The sequence below is a fragment of the Panthera uncia genome, chromosome D4, assembly GCF_023721935.1.
Source record: "Panthera uncia isolate 11264 chromosome D4, Puncia_PCG_1.0, whole genome shotgun sequence".
In the NCBI taxonomy this organism is placed as follows: domain Eukaryota; kingdom Metazoa; phylum Chordata; class Mammalia; order Carnivora; family Felidae; genus Panthera; species Panthera uncia.
Genome location: NC_064807.1, coordinates 72087442 through 72109101, shown reverse-complemented (window position 1 = coordinate 72109101; position 21660 = coordinate 72087442). Strand labels below are relative to the sequence as shown.

Sequence of the window (21660 nt, the reverse complement as noted above, 5' to 3'; positions counted from 1 at the left end):
AGTTCAGAGGGCTTTCCTGATGTTTTTTCTGGAAACTCTAAAGGTGGCCACAGAACTAGGCAGAGTCTCTGAGGCCAGCTTCCGTCCCACTGCCAGTGAGAGCTGCCAGGGGCACAGAGTCAGAAAAGGAAATATCTCTGATCTCAGAACTTCTATTCTCAGCCCCCATCTCCCGTTTGCTGTGTGTCCTCAGGTTAGTTCCACCCACCCCCTGATTTCCGTATCTCAGTTTCCCAATGACAACACTCAGTCCCAGTTGTAGCCAAACACAGCAATATGGCATCACATACCTCGGGGCCAGGAGGCCCAGGAAACCCAAGGGATCCCTTGTCTCCAACTTTGCCCTGTGGAAGAGAAGAGATGGCAGGGGATGCAGGGGTAAGTGAGGGCCCACTTGCTACCATCCCTTGTGTTACCCCCCAGGCTGTGGGTAGTTGGAAAAGCTCAGGAGCATATGAATGAAATCTGCCTAGACTGATAGGAGCTAGTGTTGAAGCCCCGCCTCCTACACTTACAGACATGGGACCCTGGGCAAGACACTTCATCTTGCAGAACCTCAGTTTCCCCATCTGTAAGATGGGAGGGATAATAATTCTGTAGCCTTTGGGGTGATGGCTGGCACTCTTTAAAGAACTATTGTATGGGAAGGGTCTGATACATAGTAACATTCAACAAATACATGACACCCACTGCTGATATTCATGCTACTATTGTTTTCAAGGCTTGGGAGCCCCAGATTCTGATTCTCCCCAGAACTCGACATTGACTGCGGCCTATGTATGACGCTGGGTGAGTTCCCGCCTCTCTGGGCTTCAGCGTCCTCATCTGTAAAATGGGTGAATCTCATTGCTGTCTTTCTCTGCTTGTCTCCCAGAGCTGCTGCAGGAGGAAACGAGGTCCAGGATGTGACCGCCCCTGGCCATATTTCATGACTGTTTGGAGAGGGTGAGGTTTGGGGGTGTCAGAACAAAAGGTACTTACCAGAGGCCCTGGCTTCCCCCGTGCGCCTGGGAACCCTGGCAACCCCTGGCTCCCCTGGAAAAGGCCAAGAGCAAGCTGGGGTTAGTAAGGAACAGAAACGGCCAGGTGAACAGCTGCTCAGTCATCCTTGCCCAGCTGAGGCCCAGAGAACACCAACCTTTGGGGGAGACGAGCTCCCCCCTCACTTTCCCTGCTTGTAAGCTCCAGCTGGGCACCCCTGGGGGCTGGGCCTCGGGGACACAAAGGAGAAACAGTAGCCCCTATTCCTCACCAAACTGTCCTGGCACCCGGGACCCCAGGGCTCCAAGAAAAAGCACTGTCAGTGCCCTTATGCGTGAGGAACTCTGCAGACGGGGGGCCCAGCAGGGGAAGCGGCGAGGCCTGGACAGCTCGAAATGCGGAGACACTGAGGCTGGGTCAGGACAGGCCGGCCAGGAGGGAGGGAAGAGGAAGAGGGAGAGCTGGCCAACATCTGGGCCTCGTTGACTGGCTGGGCGAGGGCCAGATGTGGCCACATGGTGCCGGACACAGGCAAAGAGGAGCCGGCCTCGGCAGGCTGCCCCAGTTCATCCATCAGTCAGTAAGGCCAGTTACTCACTTACTCAAACATGTCCTAAATGTTCTGTGCAGGACTCTGAGCTCAGCTACACCAGGGCGGTCTGGGGCAGTGTCCTGAGGGAGCCTGCTGTCTGGCAGGGGGGCTGAGCACAAGTCCCCATCTACCAAGTGCTGCACAGGTAACAGATAGGCTGCTCGGGGCATCCAGAGAGGGAAACAGCCACCATCCGAGCAGGCGGAATAAATGGTATCTGAGCGGGGTTCTAAATGATGGGTAGGTTGGGCCATGCAGAGGCTGAGTGGAGGGGTGCCAGGCAAGGCAGCTGTGTGTGCAAAACCGTTGGGGGGGGGAGCTGCAGAGGGCACTTCCGTGGAGCACAGGGATGTTAAGAGCAAGGGGCAGGAATGGGTCTGAGAAACTTGCTCGCTAGGGTCCCGGGTGCTGGGGAGTCAGGACATCACTCGGGGAGCAGTAGGGAGCCATGGGTGGTTTGTGAGCAACGAGCAGATCTTTGTGGCAGTGAGGAAGACAGACTGGGAGGGAGGAAGCTGGGGGCCTGGAAATAAGCCAGGAGGCTGTTGTAAAGTCCAGGGAAGAGATGGTGATGGGGGTACTGAGGCTGGAGAAGGTACGATTATGTGAAAGGAAGCCATGTTGCAGGGGGATCCTGGCCCATCAGGGACCCCGAGAAGAAAGCCAGGACCAGAGAAGAGCAGGGCAAGGGGGCAAGGGGAAAATGTGCCGCAATTACCTTGTCTCCTTGGAAGCCGGTATCTCCCGACACACCGGGAACCCCTTGTTCACCCTAAATATACACCAGCAAACAACGTTACGACGGAGACCGTGCAGGGTTCCGGGCGCCTCCCCGCTTCCAGACCCACTGGCAAGGTACGGCTTTGCCGAGGCTGTCCCCGAAGTGGATCTCACCAGCGGCAGCCTTGTCAAAGTAAAGGGCAGAGGCCCCCCGGGAGAGCCAGGGCCTGGGGGGCACCACGTCGACCTGTCTGCACGTCTGCCTGGGGTTGCTCAGGTGGCTGACAACTCCACTAACAAGCTCAGCTGCCTGGCCTTTCCAGGAGAAGCGGCACTTACAGATCAGAGGAATGGTCTCTTGATCCATCAAGTCCTTCCTCAGCTGATGTCACACAGGGGCAAGTGTAGCCTGTATATTGCCCCACCCCCCCTCACTGGGGTTTCTAAGTGTCTGCATCTATCGCTTGATATTTTTCACCACCGGGCTGGGAGCCGTCACTCTCCCTTCTGTGCGAGCCTCGATGCCAGCCATCAGCTTAGGCCTGCGTCTGATTAGTTGCTTTTAATTAGCTATAGCACGAGAAACATAGTCTTGCTGAGACTATGTGCCAACAGCGAGTAAATGGGTCTCGAGTTAGTTCTGGCATTTCTTTCCTAAGGTGACATAGGGCACAGGCTCGGTGACAGTGGTCTCTTCTGGTCCCTCCCTACTTGCAGCCACATCCTGGTAAACGAACTGTCGGAGAACCTCATCGGAAGATGTTTCTTCTTACCGCGGGAGTCACATCACGCAGTCCTTATCATTTCCAGCCTTCCATGTGAGGCATTCCCAGCAATACCCTGGCCCCAGGGCTCAGAGAACATTCCCAGCCCCAGGAACAGTTGGGAGAATGGGGAGAAAACCCAGGAAGATGTGGAGAATCCACATCATGCAGCTAAGGCCATAAGCCGGCAGAAAAACTTCCTCGGTAAAACAAAAGCAAAAAAAAACACTTACTTTGGTTTTTCTAGTTTGGAAAACCCTGTATAATATCCCAGAGGTTTGAAAGCCAAGGAAGTTTTTTTGTTTGTTTGTTTTTTGTTTTGTTTTGTTTTGTTGTTTTGTTGTTTTGTTTTGTTTTAATATCTAAAAGAGGAGCAGAGGGGTTTAAAAAAAAAAAAGTTTAAAAAGACACCTAAGAAATCAGGACAATGGATTCGGAGAAAGCTGGGGCCGGAGCGGGAGTCCTGGTCCCAGAACGTGCCTCCACGCAGGAAGACAGAGCCAAGTGGTTGTAAGTGGGACCGAGGCCAGGCCGGGTCATGGAAAATCTGGGATTCTAGGCAGCATGACCAGGGAGCATGAAGGGATGGCCCTGTCATCCCTGGGGGGGTGGGGGAAAGGGGCTGATCGGAACCTCTCTCTCAGCCACATTAAAATCCCTCCCCAGCTAAAGGGGCAACAAAGAGAGCTCTTTTTTCTTTTTGTCAACCCCAAAGTTGTATTTAATTTTTTTTTTTTTAAACTATGGGCAGGAAAACAATTTCTTCCACTTCTTTTCTTTCTTTTTTTTTTTCCAGAGCTTTCACATCCCGAAATGTCCCAGGCACCAGCAGTCAGCAAGCCAGCCGAGTTCCATGTAACACGTTTATTTCCATGTTCCTGGAGGAACAGTGAGCTGGAGGCCAGGTCTGCAGAAGGGCCTATAAAAAGCTCAGTGCTTACACCCCCGCTCCCCCTGCCTCCTTTCTCCCTTATCCATGACTTCAACATTTCCAGAGTACTGGTGTCTCAAACCCCAGAGTAAACAGGTAGCCGTGGGGAAGCCCCTGCCTCCAACAGAAAGCCCCTCCATCTCAAGGGGAAGGTCACAGAAGAGGGGGCTTAGCAGCCAGCAGGGCAGAGGTGGAGCTGAGGTCCGGGGGGTCGGGGGGCGGGGGGGGGACGGGACTACAGCCAGGGGCTTGGGTGGGACCGCAGGGGATGGAAGAGGTGGAGACAGATGGAGAGAGGCCTGGGGTGAGCACTGCACCCCCTGGCTACCTAGGGCTGGGGTGGGTAGGACAGTCTGGGTGTGTCCATTTCCGCCCAGAGCTTTGCATTTTCTAAGTCCCAGGGCTGAGTTTCCTTTACTGCATCTCTTCTAATTCTCTGGGGCTGTTTGCCCAGCACGGACTCGGAGGAGTTGGAGGAGGTGACCTCCAAGGGCCTTATCAGCTCTCCCCTTCTGCCCTCAGTTCTGCTTCGTGGTGGAGGTCTCTGGAGGCGCGTGCCTGGGTTCGAATCCTGACGTTACTACGAGCTGCGTGTGCTCAGGCAGGCTTCCTAACTCACCGAGGCTCGGAAGCCGGGGGTCCATCCCCACAGAGCAGGCAGACGGCCCAGCACGGACTTCTGCTGCTGCCTCTCAGGTTTACGGGGAGTGGTGTTATCTGAAGACAGGTGTAGAGGGAGCCCGGCCACGGGAGCAGCTGTCGTCTACTCACACTTGTGGAAGCTTGGATAGGGCCCGAAAGCCCTCCCACACCCCCTTTGGGGTGCCTGTTTTGCTGAAAGGCTGAGAGGACAGGGCAGGAGGACGGCCAGGGGGCAGAGTGCACGAGACACTGCCCCAAGTGCTCCTTGTCTCTGTGCCTCAGATGCCGCGTGCCTGGGCCCCGGGGTCCCACCTACCCGCCTCCAACCGTGGTTTGGCACAGGGTGAGTTTGGCAGCAGGACTGAGCGGGGAGGACATGTGGCAGGAGTGGCCTCCCCATGGCAACTGGGAAGAAAGCGGGTCAGGGGCTCAGAGGCCCGTCCCCGCATTTCTGCTGTACTTTGAAACCCCGTGCTCTCTGGGGTCGGGTGCCCGGTTCTAACTGGGGTGGTTTATGTGGATTCATTTCCTTCTGTGGCTGGGAGAGGCCTCTGGACCTCACACCATACCTGCCCTGGGTCCTGTCATCTCAGCAATAATACTTCCCCTCCACCCCCCACCCCACCGTCTGCCTTCCCTGGCTTTGGCCTCCAAGCCCAGATGCTGGCCTCAGCTTTGCTGTCCTAATTCAGAGACCAGCCTTACCTGACCCTGACCTATGCCTTCACAGCCCCCACGCCCCCTTCCAGGGTCTCCATGCCCCAAACGACCTGCCTGAGCTCCACCTGAGTTACAAGGAAGAAGCTGGGGAGCACAGATTTAGGGGAGCCAGAGGGGAGGCAGGAGTGCAGGGGGGGTGGACCTGGTAAGAAGCCAGCCGCAGCGAGGGGGTGGGGGGAGTTGGCATGCAGATAAAACACAGTGCAACAAGGGAGTATTCAGATCACCTTATCACCTTTCAGTCCAGGCTCCCCCATGTTCCCCATCAGTCCCTGCAAGACAAAGACCAGTCCAGCTGTGAGGGGTGGGGCTCAAAGCCAAGGAAGAGCCCTGCCTTTGACCCGGATGGACATCCCCCCACCGCCTCCCCCCCCTTGCTGCCTCTACCCAGTGCTAGATGCCCCACCCAACACTCAGTTTTCTCATCTGTGAAAGGGGACAATGACCCTTAGTGCAAAGGCCAATGGTGTGGATGGAAGGAGCACGAGAAGGGGCATGTGACTCGTGAACCACGGCACTCTGGACAAATCCAGGGGACAAGGCTGCTAAATGCGGGGAGATGGGTTCCTCGAGCATTGTCACATGCATGGGGGCCAAACGGGATCGTCCCCGGAAGCAGGCCCTAGCCACTTTGGCCCATCTCTTTCCTGCACGCCCATCCCACTGAGGGACGGACTAAGTTCACTGGCCTGCCAGTATAATGTCTTTGCCCCTGGTGATGCCCCCATTGGACTTTCAGTGCCCTGAGGTCTAGAACCACATGAGACTCCTGCTCAGCTCAAGGATTGGTGTCCAAGAAATGCGTCAGCCATTAACGACATACACATGCTGACTGGCTCTCAGGTCTGGGAAGCACTGAGCTCCTGACCTGCAGCCTCCACCCCATCGGGGCCCCCTTCCTCCCCTCCCCCGACATCGTGCCCAGGCACGCTCCCTTCTGGGCTGAAATGGGTCAGGGGGTGCCTGGCTGGGACGAGACCCGGATTGATGGATGGCTCTTGTTCACCTTCAGGCCCTTGGGTCCTGGATAGCCAGTCGGACCCAGTGCTCCCATGTCGCCCTGACAAGAGAAAGAGAAGAGGGCATCGTGAGAGGAGGCTCCCAGGGGCTGGCCTGGGACAGATGATTCCCAAGGTCCCTCGGGCTGTGCTTCTGAGGACACAACCCCACTGGCTCAGTCAGACCACCCGGTCTCCTCTCTCCTCTGCCACTGGCTCATCATTGCGTGATTCTGGGTGGTTAGTCTCTCTGTGCCTCAGTTTCCCCATCAAAAACAGGGGTCAGTACTATGTTTCAGGAAGAACTGACTTCTGTGTACAAAGTGCCTGGCACAGTCTGGAGGCGTTTTGGGTTGACACAATTGAAAAGGCTCTACTGGCATCCAGTGGGTAAAGGCCCCACAGCAAAGAATGCTCTGGCCCAAAATGCCCGTAAGTGTTGAGGTGAGAAACCATGGTTTACAGTGAAGGGGTGGCAGGATTTCCTCAGAACAGGCCCACCCTCTTTCCCTCACACGTTGTCACCTGCCCACCCCTGTCGTGACTGCCTCCAGCCACGGCCATAACATGCAGCCCACACCCAGAGAAAAGGGAGCCCCTGAAACGGCTCTCCTCTCCCTTTTTCATCTGCTGTGCAAGCTCACACAATGTGCTTGACCTCTCTGGGCCTTGCTTTCCCGCATCCCCACATCAGGCTCCTTGAAGGCCCCTCATGAGTGCTCTCAAGCACCAGAGCAAACAAAAGCTGCCCCAGGCTTCCTGTGGGGACTTCCCGGAGATGTGTCTGTCACATTCTTGCCTGACTCCCGCAGAAGGGCCAGCGGGCTGGGCAGTTGGAACACCCCAAGGACAGAGACAAGGGAACCTACAGAGTTCACAGAGAATGGTGTGGTCCGCTGAGGCACAGCTGAGCCCCCCCACCCCCCCAACCCTTGCACCGGTTTAGATCCTCTGAGGCAGAGGCTGGAGTCTGGCCATGGCCTGCCAGGGGCTGGCTATGTGACCTTGAGCAAAACACTGGCCCTCTCTGGACCTCAGGATCCCCACCTGAGTAGGTCAAACCAAACCTTCTACCTGAGCCTCTGCCAAGAAATTGTGCTTTCAGCTCGGTCAAGTGATACCGTCTCGTGAAGGAAGGGAGGTCTCAGTTTCACGGGTGACGATACTAATACGAACAACCCCAACTGCTAGGCCTCCGCCCAAGGACTCCTCACACCAGCCCTTGAAGATCCACCCTACGACCATCCCCATTTTACAGATGGGGAAACTAAGGTTTCCTCTGCAAGGTTAGGACTGGGTAGAGCTGGGGTTCACACCCGGCAGTCTGTCTCCAGAGCTTCTAGAGAATTCTGAAGTCATCTTGGGAGAGGAGGGAGAGCAGGGAGCTAAAAGGCCAGGATCGCTGGCTCAGGGAAGAGGCTGGGGTCCGAGGAAAAGCCAGGCCTTCAGAGCAGAGCACTTCCCCCAGGCCGTGCTGGCAGCCGCTTCTCTCCCTGTCTTTTCCTGGATGAAGGGAGCAGGGGTGGCCGCCTAGAGTTCCCCATGGTGCACAAATAAACAGAATCGGCTCTGCTCACGTAGTTGGCTCCAACTGGGGCCCGGGCTGTGGGCAGGGGACCAGCCAGCAGCTCCAGGAACACAGGCCCCTTCTTCTCGCTGCAGGCCTGAAGGTGGCTTGTGTGGGGACTGAATGCAATACGAGCCTGACTGACACCTGCATGGGGCCCTGGGGAGCCACAGCAGCACCACACGCCAGGCCTCTGCAGGCCCCTGCAAAAAGGCCTGTGTGTGATGGGGGGGGCAGGGACTTGTACAGGCGCCCAACCCGAAGAAGCAAGGGATCCGTGGAAAAGGGACTCTGGCTGCAGGGCGTACGGGAGAAGGGGGTGCCTTGCTTAGGGCAGGCCGTTCCCATGTTGGCCGGACCCCAATGCTGGGCTCTAAAAACCCTTGGGAGAGGAGCAGAGAAAATTCCAGGCCACTTTCTCCCTAGGCCAGCCCACAGAGCATCGGTTTGCACCAGACACCCCTGTCGTATCCTCATGAGAAAGAACAACAGGCAATGCCCTGAGTTTGGGTCCTCTTCCCACTTTTGCCTGAGCTCCCAGACGGTGCCCTACGCGTTCGCCCTTCATCTCGCTGGCTTCCATCAAAACACAACCATCCACGTCAGCAACCATTCACAGCACTCCTCCTGTGCCCCAGATGCCACACTCGAGACTTCAAGGTCGCGTCAGATGCTGTTGGCGGGAGCCTGTGCCGGGCCCCCGGCTGGGACTCGCTGCCGGGCCCAGGCCGGCAGCTCACGGTGACCCCGTTGGGCCCGTTCCATTTTACAAATGAGAAAGCCGAGGCTTAGAGAGAGGTGGAATCACTCACCCGAAACGAAGCAACGAGCAGGGGACACGGGCAGGACCAGAATCCAGGTCTGTCTATCTGTCTGTCTGTCCCCACGTTCAGTGCTCACGAGCCCTGCACCGACTCTGTTTACTCCAATAAAGGACCCTAGGATGCCTTTCCTCGTTGATGTCATTCAGTGACGAGGAATGAGGACACACTTGATTCAAAAATAGGCAGGGGCGCCTGGGTGGCTCAGTCAGTTAGGCATCTGACTTTGGCTCAGGTCATGATCTCATGGTTCATGGGTTCGGGCCCTGCGTCGGGCTCTGGGCTGACAGCTCAGGGCCCGGAGCCTGCTTCGGATTCTGTGTCTCCCTCTTTCTCTGCCTCTCTCCCGCTTGCATTCTGTCTCTCTCTCTCTCTCAAAAATAAATAAACACTAAAAAAATTTTTTTCTTTAAAGTAGGCATGAGTACATGCCCGCAGGTGGCCAGGTGGGGGGGTTGCCAGAGCCGCCTGAAAGAAAACGTGGGGTGTTTCCAGCACCCTTGGCCACTGGTTCCCGTACCCAGAATGTTCTGCCCTGTGCTCACGTTGTTAATGTGCATTCATCCTTCGGCTGAAGCACCACTTCCCCAACCCCACGGGCCAGGTCAGGCCCCTGGTGTCAGGTCTCAGAGCCCTTGCCACACTGGTGACCATTCATGTGTGCGCCTCTCTGGCCATCGCCTGCCCCCTGCCTCAGAGGAGGTGCTCACTCAAAGTGGGTTAAGGACTAGGTGAAAAAGAACCCTAATCACGCTCTCACCGACAAACCCTCTAGGGGAAAAGCTTGCCTCCCTGGTCCTGGAACTGCCTTGGAAGGTAACAAGGCCTCTTTTTAGAAACTCTGATAGGGGTCAGTGGCTTGGGGACAGGGATCTGGGGGCTGTGGCCAATCCTGACTCCTGTGTGGTCTTAATAAGCACCATCTCTCACACAGAGCAGCCCCCGGGACCGCCCAGTCCACACGCTTATACTCCTGCTGTCTCCATTCAGCACAGAAGTCACACAGAGCTGAGTGTGTAACGCTCAGCGAGCTAGGACACAGGCCCACGTCCAGCTTTCGGCTGTGTGACCCTGAGCCGGTGTCTCAGCCTCTCTGTGCCTCGGTCCCCTGAAGTGGACAATGGTAATCCCACTTCCTGCCTTCAGAGGCTTGCTGTGATCGTTAAATCCTTAGCACAAGGCCTGGCACACAAGGGTTTCGTACGTGTCCACTAGTGAGGCTCCCGATCTCGCTTTATAACAAGGAAACAAAGCTAGATGCTCATTTAGTGACAGGATACGGTGGGCCCGTCCACTCTAGCCCGCATGCTGGGTTTTGGCCAGACTGCATATTCTTTGGGTCTCATTAAATGAGGAGCCAAAATTCCCTGTCTGTCGCTCAGAATAAAAAAGACAGAAATCTTCTTTGTTGGGCAGATTCTGGAATCAGGCACACTTTTCTTGAGGGCCGGCCAAACGGTTTCAGTTACTCAAAGGGGGCTGTTCTGAGGCAGCCTCACCTCAGAGACTGCAGTGGGGCAACCGGCAACCTATTGGGATCCGGGTCACACAGACCTGGGCTGCAAGTCCTAGCTGGTGACCTCAGGCCCCAGCCTCCCTGTTTGGGTGACCAGGTTGCTGACACCCACCTCAAGTCCCTCGAGGCTTCCCTGGCCTGATGCGTGTCAAGCACACAGAAGAGACAGATGCTCCATAAGTGTCAGCCTGTCTCCTCACGCCCTGCCTCCCTCCTGCAAGGACCCGGTGGCAGGGGGGAGGGGAGGAGGACAGGGGGAAGTTTTGGCTTCAGTCTGCATGCAGATTGCTTTAGCTGACCAGACAGAAGACATCGAATAAACCTGAATCGCCACTAAAATGATTATCAATATGTGGAATCCCATTCGCTCAGCGAAAAACCCACATCCTCTGGAAAACCATAGGTGACTCATGGTCCCTCTTCCCCTTTCTAACTCCTGGTTAGAAAATTCCTTTCCTCTCCAACTCTTTGGGGAGGCTATTATTCCGCCCCCCTCTCCCGACTACTCCTCCCCCAGGGCACAGAAGATGCTGTTCCCAAAAATCCAGGGTGGGAGGGGGTCCTTGGGTGAGAGAGGGCACTAGTTCGGGAGCAGTGGTGACTCAGCAGGGTCAGGTCCATGCCTGTGGACGCCCCCTCCTCCCCCCACCGCAAGGAGGAAGGGATCACCACCTTGGCAGCAGAGGGAGTTTTCAAACAGAGGGAGGGAGGCTGAAAGTGGCAGAGAAAGACACCGGGCAAGAGGGAACCTCGAAGAGCAATTGGGAAAGGGACGTCCTGAGGTAGGGCGTGGCCTGCGGTGGGCGTGGCCTGAGGAATGCGGGAACAAGCCAAGGGGAGGAACGCCCTGGAGGAGGATTTGGAAGATACGCCTTTTGCCTTTCGGGCATGCTTCCATCTTCCCCTGCCTTGTGAATGAGCTTGACCAGAGGCCTCAGCTTTCCCATCTGCCAAATGGGGTTCTCCAAAGAGATACCGTGAATAGGGTTGCCAGATGGAGCAAACGAAAATACAGACTGCCCAGCTAAATTCAAATGTCAGATAAACACCAAATGACATTTTAGTATAAATGTGTTCTAAATATTGCATCTGAAATTCAAATTTCACCAGGCATGTTGCATCTTGTCTGGCAACCCTGACCGTCGAAAGCAAAGGGGAGCATAGGTGGGAAAGAGCTTTGCAATAAGTCCGGGCATGGTCTGAGTCTCCAGAGTCCGCATTCATTTGGCCAAATGATATTCTTGCCCCTTTCAGGGCCCAACTAGTGGACACCAGGACAATGGCAAACAGGAGGGCGTGCCAGTGATGGAAGCCAGGATATGTAAACATCCCTTCCAAAGAGCTTTGGGAACTGAGAGCATTTAGCCCGAAGAAGGAGCCTCGGCAAGAACCGATCGCAACCATCTTTTCCTCTCAAACAGCCTCTCCCAGGGGCAGGGGAATGACTGGGGCTCCATTCGCAGGAACACCACACACTGCAAGAACGCTGGAGGTTTGGCCTGGGCTCCCACAGGAAAGCGTGTCCAACACCAGGCTGTTCAGATTGGGAGTTTAACGACCACGGGACCAGGATGCTCCAGAGGGCGCTCCTGTGAGCTTAGAGGAGACTGGGCTACAAGACTTTGGGGGTCCTCTCTAACTCTCATTGCAGAGATTTCTTTCCCAAAGCATCTAGGTCAGTGCCTTGTGCCAAAGAAGACGCTCAGCCAAGTCCTGCTGAATGGACATTTGACAGGGATGACAAATGCACGACTCACGTGTGGACACTTTGCCATCCGGACCAAGGAGACGTCACTCATCGATCGCTCAACCAATCACAGCCCCCCTCTCCCACTAAGCTCCAATGTGACATCAAAATATCGTCCCATGCAGCAATCCAGACGGCTGTGACCACCCGTAATGCACGTGGGTGTGTGAAATAATAATCATCATTATCACTAGCACTTCTTGAGTACTTACTACGTGCTAAGCACTTTATATGTACTCGTTTCTTTAAATCTTCACAACAGAAACTCGAAGTTAGATGCTAATATTATCCCCATTTCTAAGTGAAGAAACTGAGACAGGTTAAGAGCTTAAGAACCTTGCTCAGGATCCGAACCCAGGCGACCCGGTTCCAGGAACTGCCGTTTAGCCACAGACTGCACCGGACCGTGCGGATCTGTGGTCCTAACAAGAGTGGGCACCATGAGCTCACCTTATGAAGGGGGTCTCTGAGGCTCAGGTGAGCGAGGCCATAGCTGAAGACCACAGAAGCAGGGTGAGGGGAGGTTAGGATGCCGACACCAGTTAATTGGACCCTCTGCCCCCACTGCTACCCTACCTGGGTTCTGCTCTCAGCCACCTGAGCAGGAGCACATTGCCACCAGGGGCGGGGGGTGGGGGGCGGACCTCTGGGCCTTCTTGCCAGGACCAGCCTCCCCTGAACACTGGGGCCCCTGAACTCCCCCACGGCCTCCTCTAGCTTCCCTCTGAACGGAATTTCTTGGCACAGTTGCTGGAGTAGCCAAAGCCGGCAGCCCATTTGCCAAACCAAGGAGCAGCCGACTTGTGTCCTTTCGTGGCCCCCCAGACTCAAATTCCGTGAGGGATGACCCAGAGGACAGAGCAAATGGGGCATGAGACCATGGGGAAAGCTCCTAGAGTCATTTCTGGGATCTCTCACTGGCCCTTGTAGCCAGACCCAAGGTCAAGGTCACCCTCCGAGGGCCCCGCAGGAGGCCCTGGTTTGGGCTAATAGAACCACTCCACAAGGATTACCCCGACCTGAATGGAGTCAGAGGTCAGGCTGCCTCCCATGTCCCTGTCCTCAGGCCTCTCTCCATCCCAGGCATTTCAGGAGGTAACAGCAACGATTAATAGAACAATATTTTTCTCTAGTTGCACACTTACGAAATGCTAGACCCTGTGCCAAGGACTGTACATGTAATGCCTCATTCCATCCTCATGACCACCCCAAGAGTACTTGATCATCGTCCCCATTTTACAGATGAGGAACTAAGGCTCAAAGAAGATAAGTAATATCTCCCAGGTCACAGAGTCAGGATGTGGCAGAGCTGTGACTTGAGCTCAGGTGCTCTGGCTCCAAAGTCAGTGCTGTGAAGAAAAGGATGAGGAAGACTGCCCAACATGGCCCAGAGCCTCAGCCCCTCTGCCAGTCACTTCCTTCCTCCAGACCGGAAGCATCTCACCTGCGAATGAGCATGCTCTCACCTGCCTAGACCTCCTTGCAGAGCAAGGGACAGGCAGCAGGTGTGAAAGTACATCAGCACTCTCATACTCCAAGCACCTATCTTCATTTAATGAAGAAAGGGGCTCAGAGAAGGTAGGTGATCCACCTGAGGACACACAGCAGGGTTCTCCTCCCTCAGCCCCCTGGCCAGACTGATATGTCCTGCTCCCCCAGCTCCTCCTAGGGTTTGATGAGAGAGGGACCTTTTCATTGGGACTTGTCGCTTGCTCCCCACACCCTGCCTCTTGCCCCCACCAACCAGGAATCTGTGTACTTACAATGAGGCCGGGGACTCCTCGGGGCCCTGGCAGGCCCAGCTCTCCCTGCAAATAGAAAGAGACCAAAGTGGTTAGTTGCCCTGTCGCCCTCCCCAGGCCACTCCCGCCACACCATCCCCCTGTGGGCACCTAGTGGGATCCCTTGGAGCTGACCATTCCCTGTGCCTAATTAGTGACTCTCGGAGCCTGGCCTGAAGTTTGGACAAGACCCTTTCCCCTTCTGCCATCCGCTTTCCACATCTGTAAAATGAGGAGGTCGGATTTCCAAATCCAGTATTTTCCACTTGTAAGTGCGAAAGAAGAGGTGGAATCCTGATCGCGGCAATGAAGATGTGCTGGGTGCCTGGCCCAGATCTCATTTCACCTGCCCTTTATAGTGGGCGAAACTGAGTCTCAAGAGCTATGGGACGTGCCCAAGGTCAAGTGCAAGGTCAGGTGGTGAGGGCTCCAAGCTGAGAGCTACCAGGCTGGCCTCTCTCTCTCTCTCAACCAGGGGGTGCGGGGCCCTTAGAGAAGGGCACCACCACCGGAAGGAGAGTCTCCAGTGCCTGCTCCCCGGGCCTCCGAGATGCTGCAGAGGGCTCTTGCTTAGGGGCCAGGGGATGAGGCTGTGTGTGGCAGGGGCGAGTTTGTTTCCTCATCTCTAAAAATGGACCTTCGATTGCCCAGAAAAGACAGGTAGATGGGTTAGGCTCAAGTTCAAGATGCAGAGATATGAATAAAAATAAGAGGTCCTAGGGCACCTGGGTGGCTCAGTTGGCTAAGCGTCCAATTCTTGGTTTGGGGCTCAGGTCATGATCTCAGGGTTTGTGAGTTCAAGCCCCACATCGGGCTCCATGCTGACAGCAGAGAGACTGCTTGGGATCCTCTGTCTCCACCCCTCCCCCACTCTCTCTCTCAAAAGAAATAAGCTTTAAAAAAAAAAAGGGCAGGGTGGGGGGAGGTTCTAGAGATGCTGATTATCAATGAGAATTGCCAGCATCCCCCAGGGTGTTTGTCTCACTTCAACTGTGCCCAGACGGGAGGTCATCACTACAGCCACCAAGAAGGGGAGGGGACAAGCAGCCTTGGCTTTACAATGGGGGAACGGAGGCCCAGGGAAGGGAAGTGACTTGTCCAAGGTCACTCAACAACTGGATGGCCAAAGCCAGGACCACGCATCAGGTCCTCTTTCTGCTCCCCCAGGCCAGGAGTGTAAAAACACCACTGTCCCTCCCCAGGGAGGCTTCCAGGATGGCATCGCAGATTATAACGCCTGATCCAATAACTTATATACTGAAGCAGAGGCTCTGATATCTCACCTCTGTGCCTTTGCTGGTGAGCTTTCCTCCATGTGGAATGTCTCCTCACCTCTTTCCTCATCCCAATCCCATGTCACCTCCCCAGGAGTCTTCCCTCCTCCACAGCACCTGGGACCCTTGACCCTGCCCATCTTGCTCTGCCTGGTATGATGGACCGGATAGACAGCCGTAAGCTCTGCCAGGGCAGGCGATGTGCCCGTGTCACCTACTGCTTACAACCGCTCCATCCAGGGAACTCTTACTGTGGGCCAACCACCTTCCCGCGCTCTGTCATTTCAATCTGACAATAGCCCTCGGACGCTGGCATCTGATCCCCAGGTTTACAGGGAGGGAAACTGAGATTCAGAGAGATGAACCGATGCATCCAGGCTTCTGTGGCTGGCAAGTGGTGAAGCAGGACTCAAACCCGAATCCCTCTGAGACCAGGGCTTTAGCCCCCGGGGGGGAGTCAGGGGTTAGCCCCGGCTGGGTCAGCCTCAGGGAGCATTTGTGGAATTGAAATTAGTACACGATCAGGGACGGATGGTGGATCCAGCGGCCACCTCTACAGAAAGCACAGCTGGGCACAGCTGTTTAGGTGGGAAGCCCCAAAGAGAGATGGGGGAACGTGGCAGGTGTTCCAAAGAGCTTTGGACTTGGTCTGCTCCCCCAGGCAGAGAACGAGCCTCCTCTCCCGCCTGAGCCTGCGCCTGGGATGGGAAGGGAAAGGCGGGTTCAGCAACTCAGGGCAGGCTGACCTAGCTCCTCGAGGGCCTCCGATTATTTACAAACTCTATAAACATGCCTACGTTGGAGATTTCTTTAGAGCTTGGCTCTTCTCTCCATACAGGGCCTGCAAACCATCTGCTCCCCTAGGCCGCTGCTGTCCCATAAACATTTTGGATGCTTTCTAACATGGCAGTAACCCTGGGTTCCCCAGTGGGGAGTGACCCATGAACTTTCTTAAGTCCTTGGGGATGGGCACGGTCCGGGGATCTGGGACCAGGGGCTCCCATGACCTGGAGGGCTTTCCTGGGGGCGGGGCGCAGGGCACCCACAGTGCACAGGAGCCTGGGGTACAGAGGAGGCAGGGCTGGGATTCGACCCAGTCCGTCTGACCCTAAAGCTTGGATTCTTCAAACCTGCTGTGTGTTTGCTCTGGAATCTCTTTCCTGTTCCCAAAGACTTGAAATACTTACAGGGTTTCCATCCAGTCCAGGAGGGCCTCTTTCCCCAAAGTCTCCAGGAAACCCCTGAAGGCAGGAGAGAGAGCAAACATCTGCAGATCAGTGTTTTTACCTGTGGGGAGAGGCTTTCATCCAAACCCCTGGGGGCACACGAGGATGCGTCCATGAAGCCTCTCACCCATTGGTTCTGGGATCTGGGCAGGCAGTGGGGTCTCCAGCCACCCTGTGCCTTCAACAAACACCCCCACGTGAAGAACTCAAAGACTGGCTAATGGGAAGGGGCCCATGGCTAGGGAACTTTCTTATCTACTTAGAGCCTGAGAAGAAGCTACTACGTGGTTCTGCAGCATGAAAATGCACTTCCTCCCACCACCCCCCCCCCCCCCCAAATCTGAAACCTGGACCGATGAGGTAGGATAGACAAGAACAGAGGTCAGGAAGCTGAGTCTAGGCCTGAACCTACAGGCCTTGCTGAGAGTTTCAAGAACATCCATTGCCCCTGTGAGCCTCAGTTTCCCCCCTAGTGAAGGAAAGGAAGGCCTCCTCGGCATTTTCCAGCTCAGACCTTCTGTGGTTGTGACAGGCTCTTCAAAAGCCATCCTTTCCCCATTTTACAGATAAAGAAACTGAGGTTCTGGAAGGCTAAGTGGCAAAGTCACACAAGGTCACACTGTTGGTGAGTGTCAGCCCCCCTGCCAAAGGTGAGTTTCAGCAGCCCCGAGAGAGGCCAAGCCACCTGGCCCAGGCATGAGTGGCCCTCTCATCCCATCCCTGACCCCACTCCGTACTCTCTGGGGATACAGGCAGCTGGAAAAACATCAGCTGTGGGGACACCTCTGGGGACCCAGGGGTGGGGGTGTGTGTGTGCGTAATTCCATTTTACTTCAAAAGGAAAAGAAAGTCCTCAAGCTTGGAATTTAGGGAAACCTGTTCTTCTCCCCTGCTTGAATTCAAATCATTGTTTTTCCAGGGAAATTTAATAAAAAAACACAGCACATGTTTTTTTTTCTGACCAAATGGATGCCTGAGCTGTTCAGTGAAGATTCCTCACAGAGAGTAATCTGTGTCTGGCTTCTAACACAACTGAGGGAATCCAGCGAGTAGATTAAACCTGAGGACAAACCCCAAACCCAATGACAACGTCTGTCCTGGCCAAGCAAAGAGACCTTGAAATGCGTGTGTATCCACGTCTTTGTCCTTGCCCTGTCCAGCTGTCCTATGCCCCCTCAGATCCCTCCTCTGTCAGGGAGCCCTCTTGGATCAGAAGGGTGAGAGTTGGCATTCATCCTGCAGGAGGTGCGGCTTCCTTCAGACACCCAAAGGAGGACACGGGGATATAATCATGAGATTGCAGCCCAGCCAGTCACCTTACATGCAAGACTTCCTCTGCCTTTGACATCTGCCCTTGAGGAAAAGGTTAGCAGTCCCATTTAACAGATGGGGAAACAGGCTCAGAGAGGAAGTGGCGAAGGCAAAACAGAAAAGGACAGCAAGTTTGTGGCACAACAGAGCCCAGGTCCCCCCTGTCTGAACTCCGTCATGTTACATTTGTAGGAGTTGGCCACGGGCAGATCACGACGCACAGAAGGTGCTCGAATGTGTGTTCAGCTGGTTTCACAGAGTGGTGGGGTTGTGTGTGTGTCTACGGGCCCACGTCCAGGTCAAGGCTTTGTGGGGGTACATCTGATCCTACCTAAGATTCCTCTCCTTGGGGTCCCCCTGGCAAATTCTACCCTCACCTCAATCCAGCCCGTCTTTGTTATGCTGTAAGGGAGATCCCTCTCCTCTCCTGGAAGAGGAGACATCAGCTGAGTGGGCTGTGGTAAGAGGAGCCTTCAGGAGGCATTGAGTTTCTCCCTCCACCTCTGGAGGCAGAGGTTAGGGGCCTGGCAGGAGAGGAGGACCGTCCGTCAGGGGACAAGGGCAATGCTGTCCAGCCAGGTCCCTGGCCGACTCCACATGGCCCATGACAGGCAGCCTCGGGAAGTTCATGCTCTGCTTGCCAAGCCCAGTGTCTGGAGACTAGCACTGGCTTGCGTCCAGGCTGGCTGTGTGACCTTGGGCAGACCCTCACTTGACCCACTGTCCTGCTTAGACTGCGGGGATGTGATCTCTAAGCACACCTGTCCCAACCCCTAGGTGAAGCCCGAAAGGAAGGAGCCTCTCCCCCCCATACACAGGAATGCCACCCAGCCTGGGGACATCGACAGCATCCCCTGGGCACACATCATGGCTACAAAGCCCAATATATTCACACCCAGCAGCCACCAGGCAGGTGTCAATCTCCCGGGTCTGCACTTAGAGGCCACTTGAGGCTGGCTCGACAACTCCCCTCGGACCGAGTTGCCAGGCCAGGCCTCCCCCGTGAGGCTTTGGAAGCAGAGCAGTCAGATGCCAGTCTTGGCTACACCACCCACAGGTCTCCCCAAGCCTCAGTTTTCTCTGCTGTACAATGGGGATGATAAACAGGAGAAGCTGAGGTGTCTCCTGGAGGGTGACCCTTGCTGGCAGTGGCACAGCTCTGGAGTATAAGCAAGGGAGAGACCATCAGAAAGGTCAAACTCCCGAAGTTACGCACTTATGCAGACAAAAAGCAGCCCGAGGACAGCCAATGGGGGATGACAGCAGGGTCATAACAGTGGCAGTAAGAGCAAACTCCAGCAGCCCATTGAGACAGGCAACGAAGAGCATAATGGTCAGAAAAGAAAGATGGGAGCTTTAGAGGTGCTTCAACAAATCCAAGATGGAAAGAGCCTAGCCGTTCTTGACTTTCACACCTCACTGCACCACTGGGAGACTAAGGCCCAGAGCGTGCCCAAGGGGGCAACCCTCGAGCCTGCCTCACCCCTCCACTACTGGAGACATACCCCATTTCTGGCACTTGCCCCAGGGCCCCAGGGCCCGGCCCCTCTGGATCTCAGAGAGGCGGCCGCCAAGCTGGACGTGTAGCCCCACCTCCCTCCCCCTCTGCTTTCCTCTGTCTGGCCGCGCCTCCTTGTGCATGGAGTGCACGCAGTCCCGGCCCGCCAGCAGTGGGACCTTCCTCCGCAGGCCTGAGCTGCTGGCTGCAGCAGCCTGGCCCGAGGCCCAAGGAATGAGCTCGGCGCCCTGCCGGGGCCCCAGCCACGTGGTGTCTCCACTTCCCCAGGTCGGGGCCCCCAGGGAACTGGACGCCTTGTACTTTGAGCAGAACAAGGCCCAGGAGGAGACAGGATCAGGCTCCGGGGTGAGACTCCAAATTCTGTCTTAGCTACAGCAACTCGGAGGAATAGATGTGAACAAAGGGGCTGTGGTCCTTGTCACCACCTCCGCGGCAGGATGCCAAGGTCTCAGGAGGCCTCTGAGGGCCACCTTAGCCACTCCCCTGCCTCCAGGCACTGTCTAGCCCAACTGTCTGCTCCAGAAGGTGGGCTGTAGGGGCAGAGGGAAGCCTGAAGCCTCCAGGATCCAAAGTCCTGCTAATGTCTCGAAGGCTCAGCTCCCTGACCTACAAAATGGTCAGTTCTGTCCACTCACCTGGCGTAGCCGGCCTGAAGAGCTGAGATGCTGTCATGCAGTCCCCGTACCTCTACTGCACCAGCACGTGCAGTTAGGGTTTGCCTCAACAGTGGGAATACAGAATAACCTCTCGGAAGAACCCACAGAAGGATCTCGGGGACCTCTTTACAACGTGGAGATCCTTCACAGTCGGGAAATTCCTGTATGAGCCTAACCTGCATCCTTCCTGCCACACTTTGAGCAGCCTGTAGTCTTTTCTAGAACACGTGTGCACCTCAAGGGTGCTGACTTAGACCCCTTGAGGTCACGATGCTGAGCATGTTTTCACCCTGCCCTTTTGGAATCCGCTAGGGAACCCATCCAGGAAGGGTCACCCCAGGGAACAAAGGAGGGGATGAGGGGGTCAAGGTCTCGCCAGGATTCCAGGGTCACCAACAGCCCCGGGTGGCTCTAGCTCAAGTGTGGGACCCTGGGGACCACACCCCCCAGCTCATAGCACCACCACAGCTAAAAACTTTCATCTGTTTTGGCCTCAGTTTCCCCAGCTGGAAACACGAGTCCTCAGTCACTTTGCTCCCTGCTCCCCACAGTCTGAGAACTGAGAAGACCCTGAAGCCAAAGTTCACCCCAGGAGAAGCCCTTCCCACCCCAGATGGGCGTGTGGCCTTGGGCAAGTCCCAGTTGTCCCTGAGCCACACGCCAAGGAGATGGAACCAGGCTTGGGCCTTTCCAGCTGTAAGCTTGGGGGTCTGCCGGCCTGACTCACTACATACGACCAGGCTTGCAGGCCCGGCCAGAGGCCACGAGGCACGCTATGAACAGCGGCCGGCCTTGCCAGGCACTCCAGCAGGCTTGACGGTGAATTCAGAACGCCTGCCCGACAAGAGACTCACTTGCAGTGTCTTCCTAATTCCTGTGAGAGATCCTTGTCCCAGCTGTGAAGGTCCCTGTGCCAGATGGGACAGCCCAGGAGAAACCCCTTCAGCTCCAGCCGAGTTTGTAACATCTTAATATCCGGACCCCTCCTCAGAAAAACCACAACACATTTTTCATTCTAGCAGAGGTGAGGAGACGAGAGCTTTAGACTAAGCTTTCCTCTGGAGTTAAAGATGCAAGCACAGAGAGAAGTATGAGGTGAAGAGCAAGCAAGGGTCCTGGGGTTGAATCCTGACTCTGCCACTCACCTTGCTGTGTGACTTCGGGCAACTCACTGGCCTCTCTGAGCGATGTCTGTCTGACAAAAAGGTTGGGCCAGCTCATCACTAAGGTGCCTGTGGCTCCGGTCTGCTCTGACCTCTACTGTCTCTCTCTCGGCCCCCATCAGCAAAAGATTGCCACGCACCCTCCTTCCTGACCTGATGCCAAGGAGGCCGTGTGCATGAAGCCTGCTGTTCTTCTTGCTGGAGAGAGATGAACTGCAGCAAAATCATCACCGGCCCTGCCAGAAATGAGGCCAGCTGCGATCTGGCATGAGGGACTTCGGCTCATTCTCCTGACATTTCCTCTTGCTAATAAATACCTAGGAATCGCTTGGCCCAAAGCTTTGACATGAGGAAATTTGCAGAAGGAGTTCCCCCGACCCCCAGCCCACCAGCCAGATCAAGGGCTCAGGAGCACAGGGGGATGGCCCTAAAGACCACTTAAGGAGCATATGGGCCGAGGGCATGGCAGACTCAGAGGCCTGGCACGAGCAGAGACAAAGCCCGAGGGACTCTGTGACATGAAGTCCTATTGCATACGTACCAAGTCAGATCTGATGCAGACCGTGCCCATTTGCCGGTCATGGTGGCTGGACCAGGACCAAGGGGCCTTTCACGGCCCTCAGGGGGACTGTGTGGCCATAGCACTATTTTGCTGAAGGAAGGGGGGTCCCTCCCACCCATGCCCAACACTGCCGTGCAAGGAAACACCCCCATCATGAAGGACAGGGCAG

At 55.7% G+C, this 21660-nt stretch overlaps 1 protein-coding gene across 1 annotated transcript in view; it reads right to left on the bottom strand.

Moving 5' to 3' along the window:
• Nucleotides 1-21660, bottom strand: part of COL27A1 (collagen type XXVII alpha 1 chain) — a 137555-nt gene that overhangs the window by 64494 nt on the left and 51401 nt on the right. Inside the window, 7 exon segments of the mRNA XM_049637373.1 lie at nt 291-344; nt 982-1035; nt 2292-2345; nt 5578-5622; nt 6357-6410; nt 13763-13807; nt 16242-16295. Coding sequence (XP_049493330.1) covers nt 291-344; nt 982-1035; nt 2292-2345; nt 5578-5622; nt 6357-6410; nt 13763-13807; nt 16242-16295 — 360 coding nt within the window.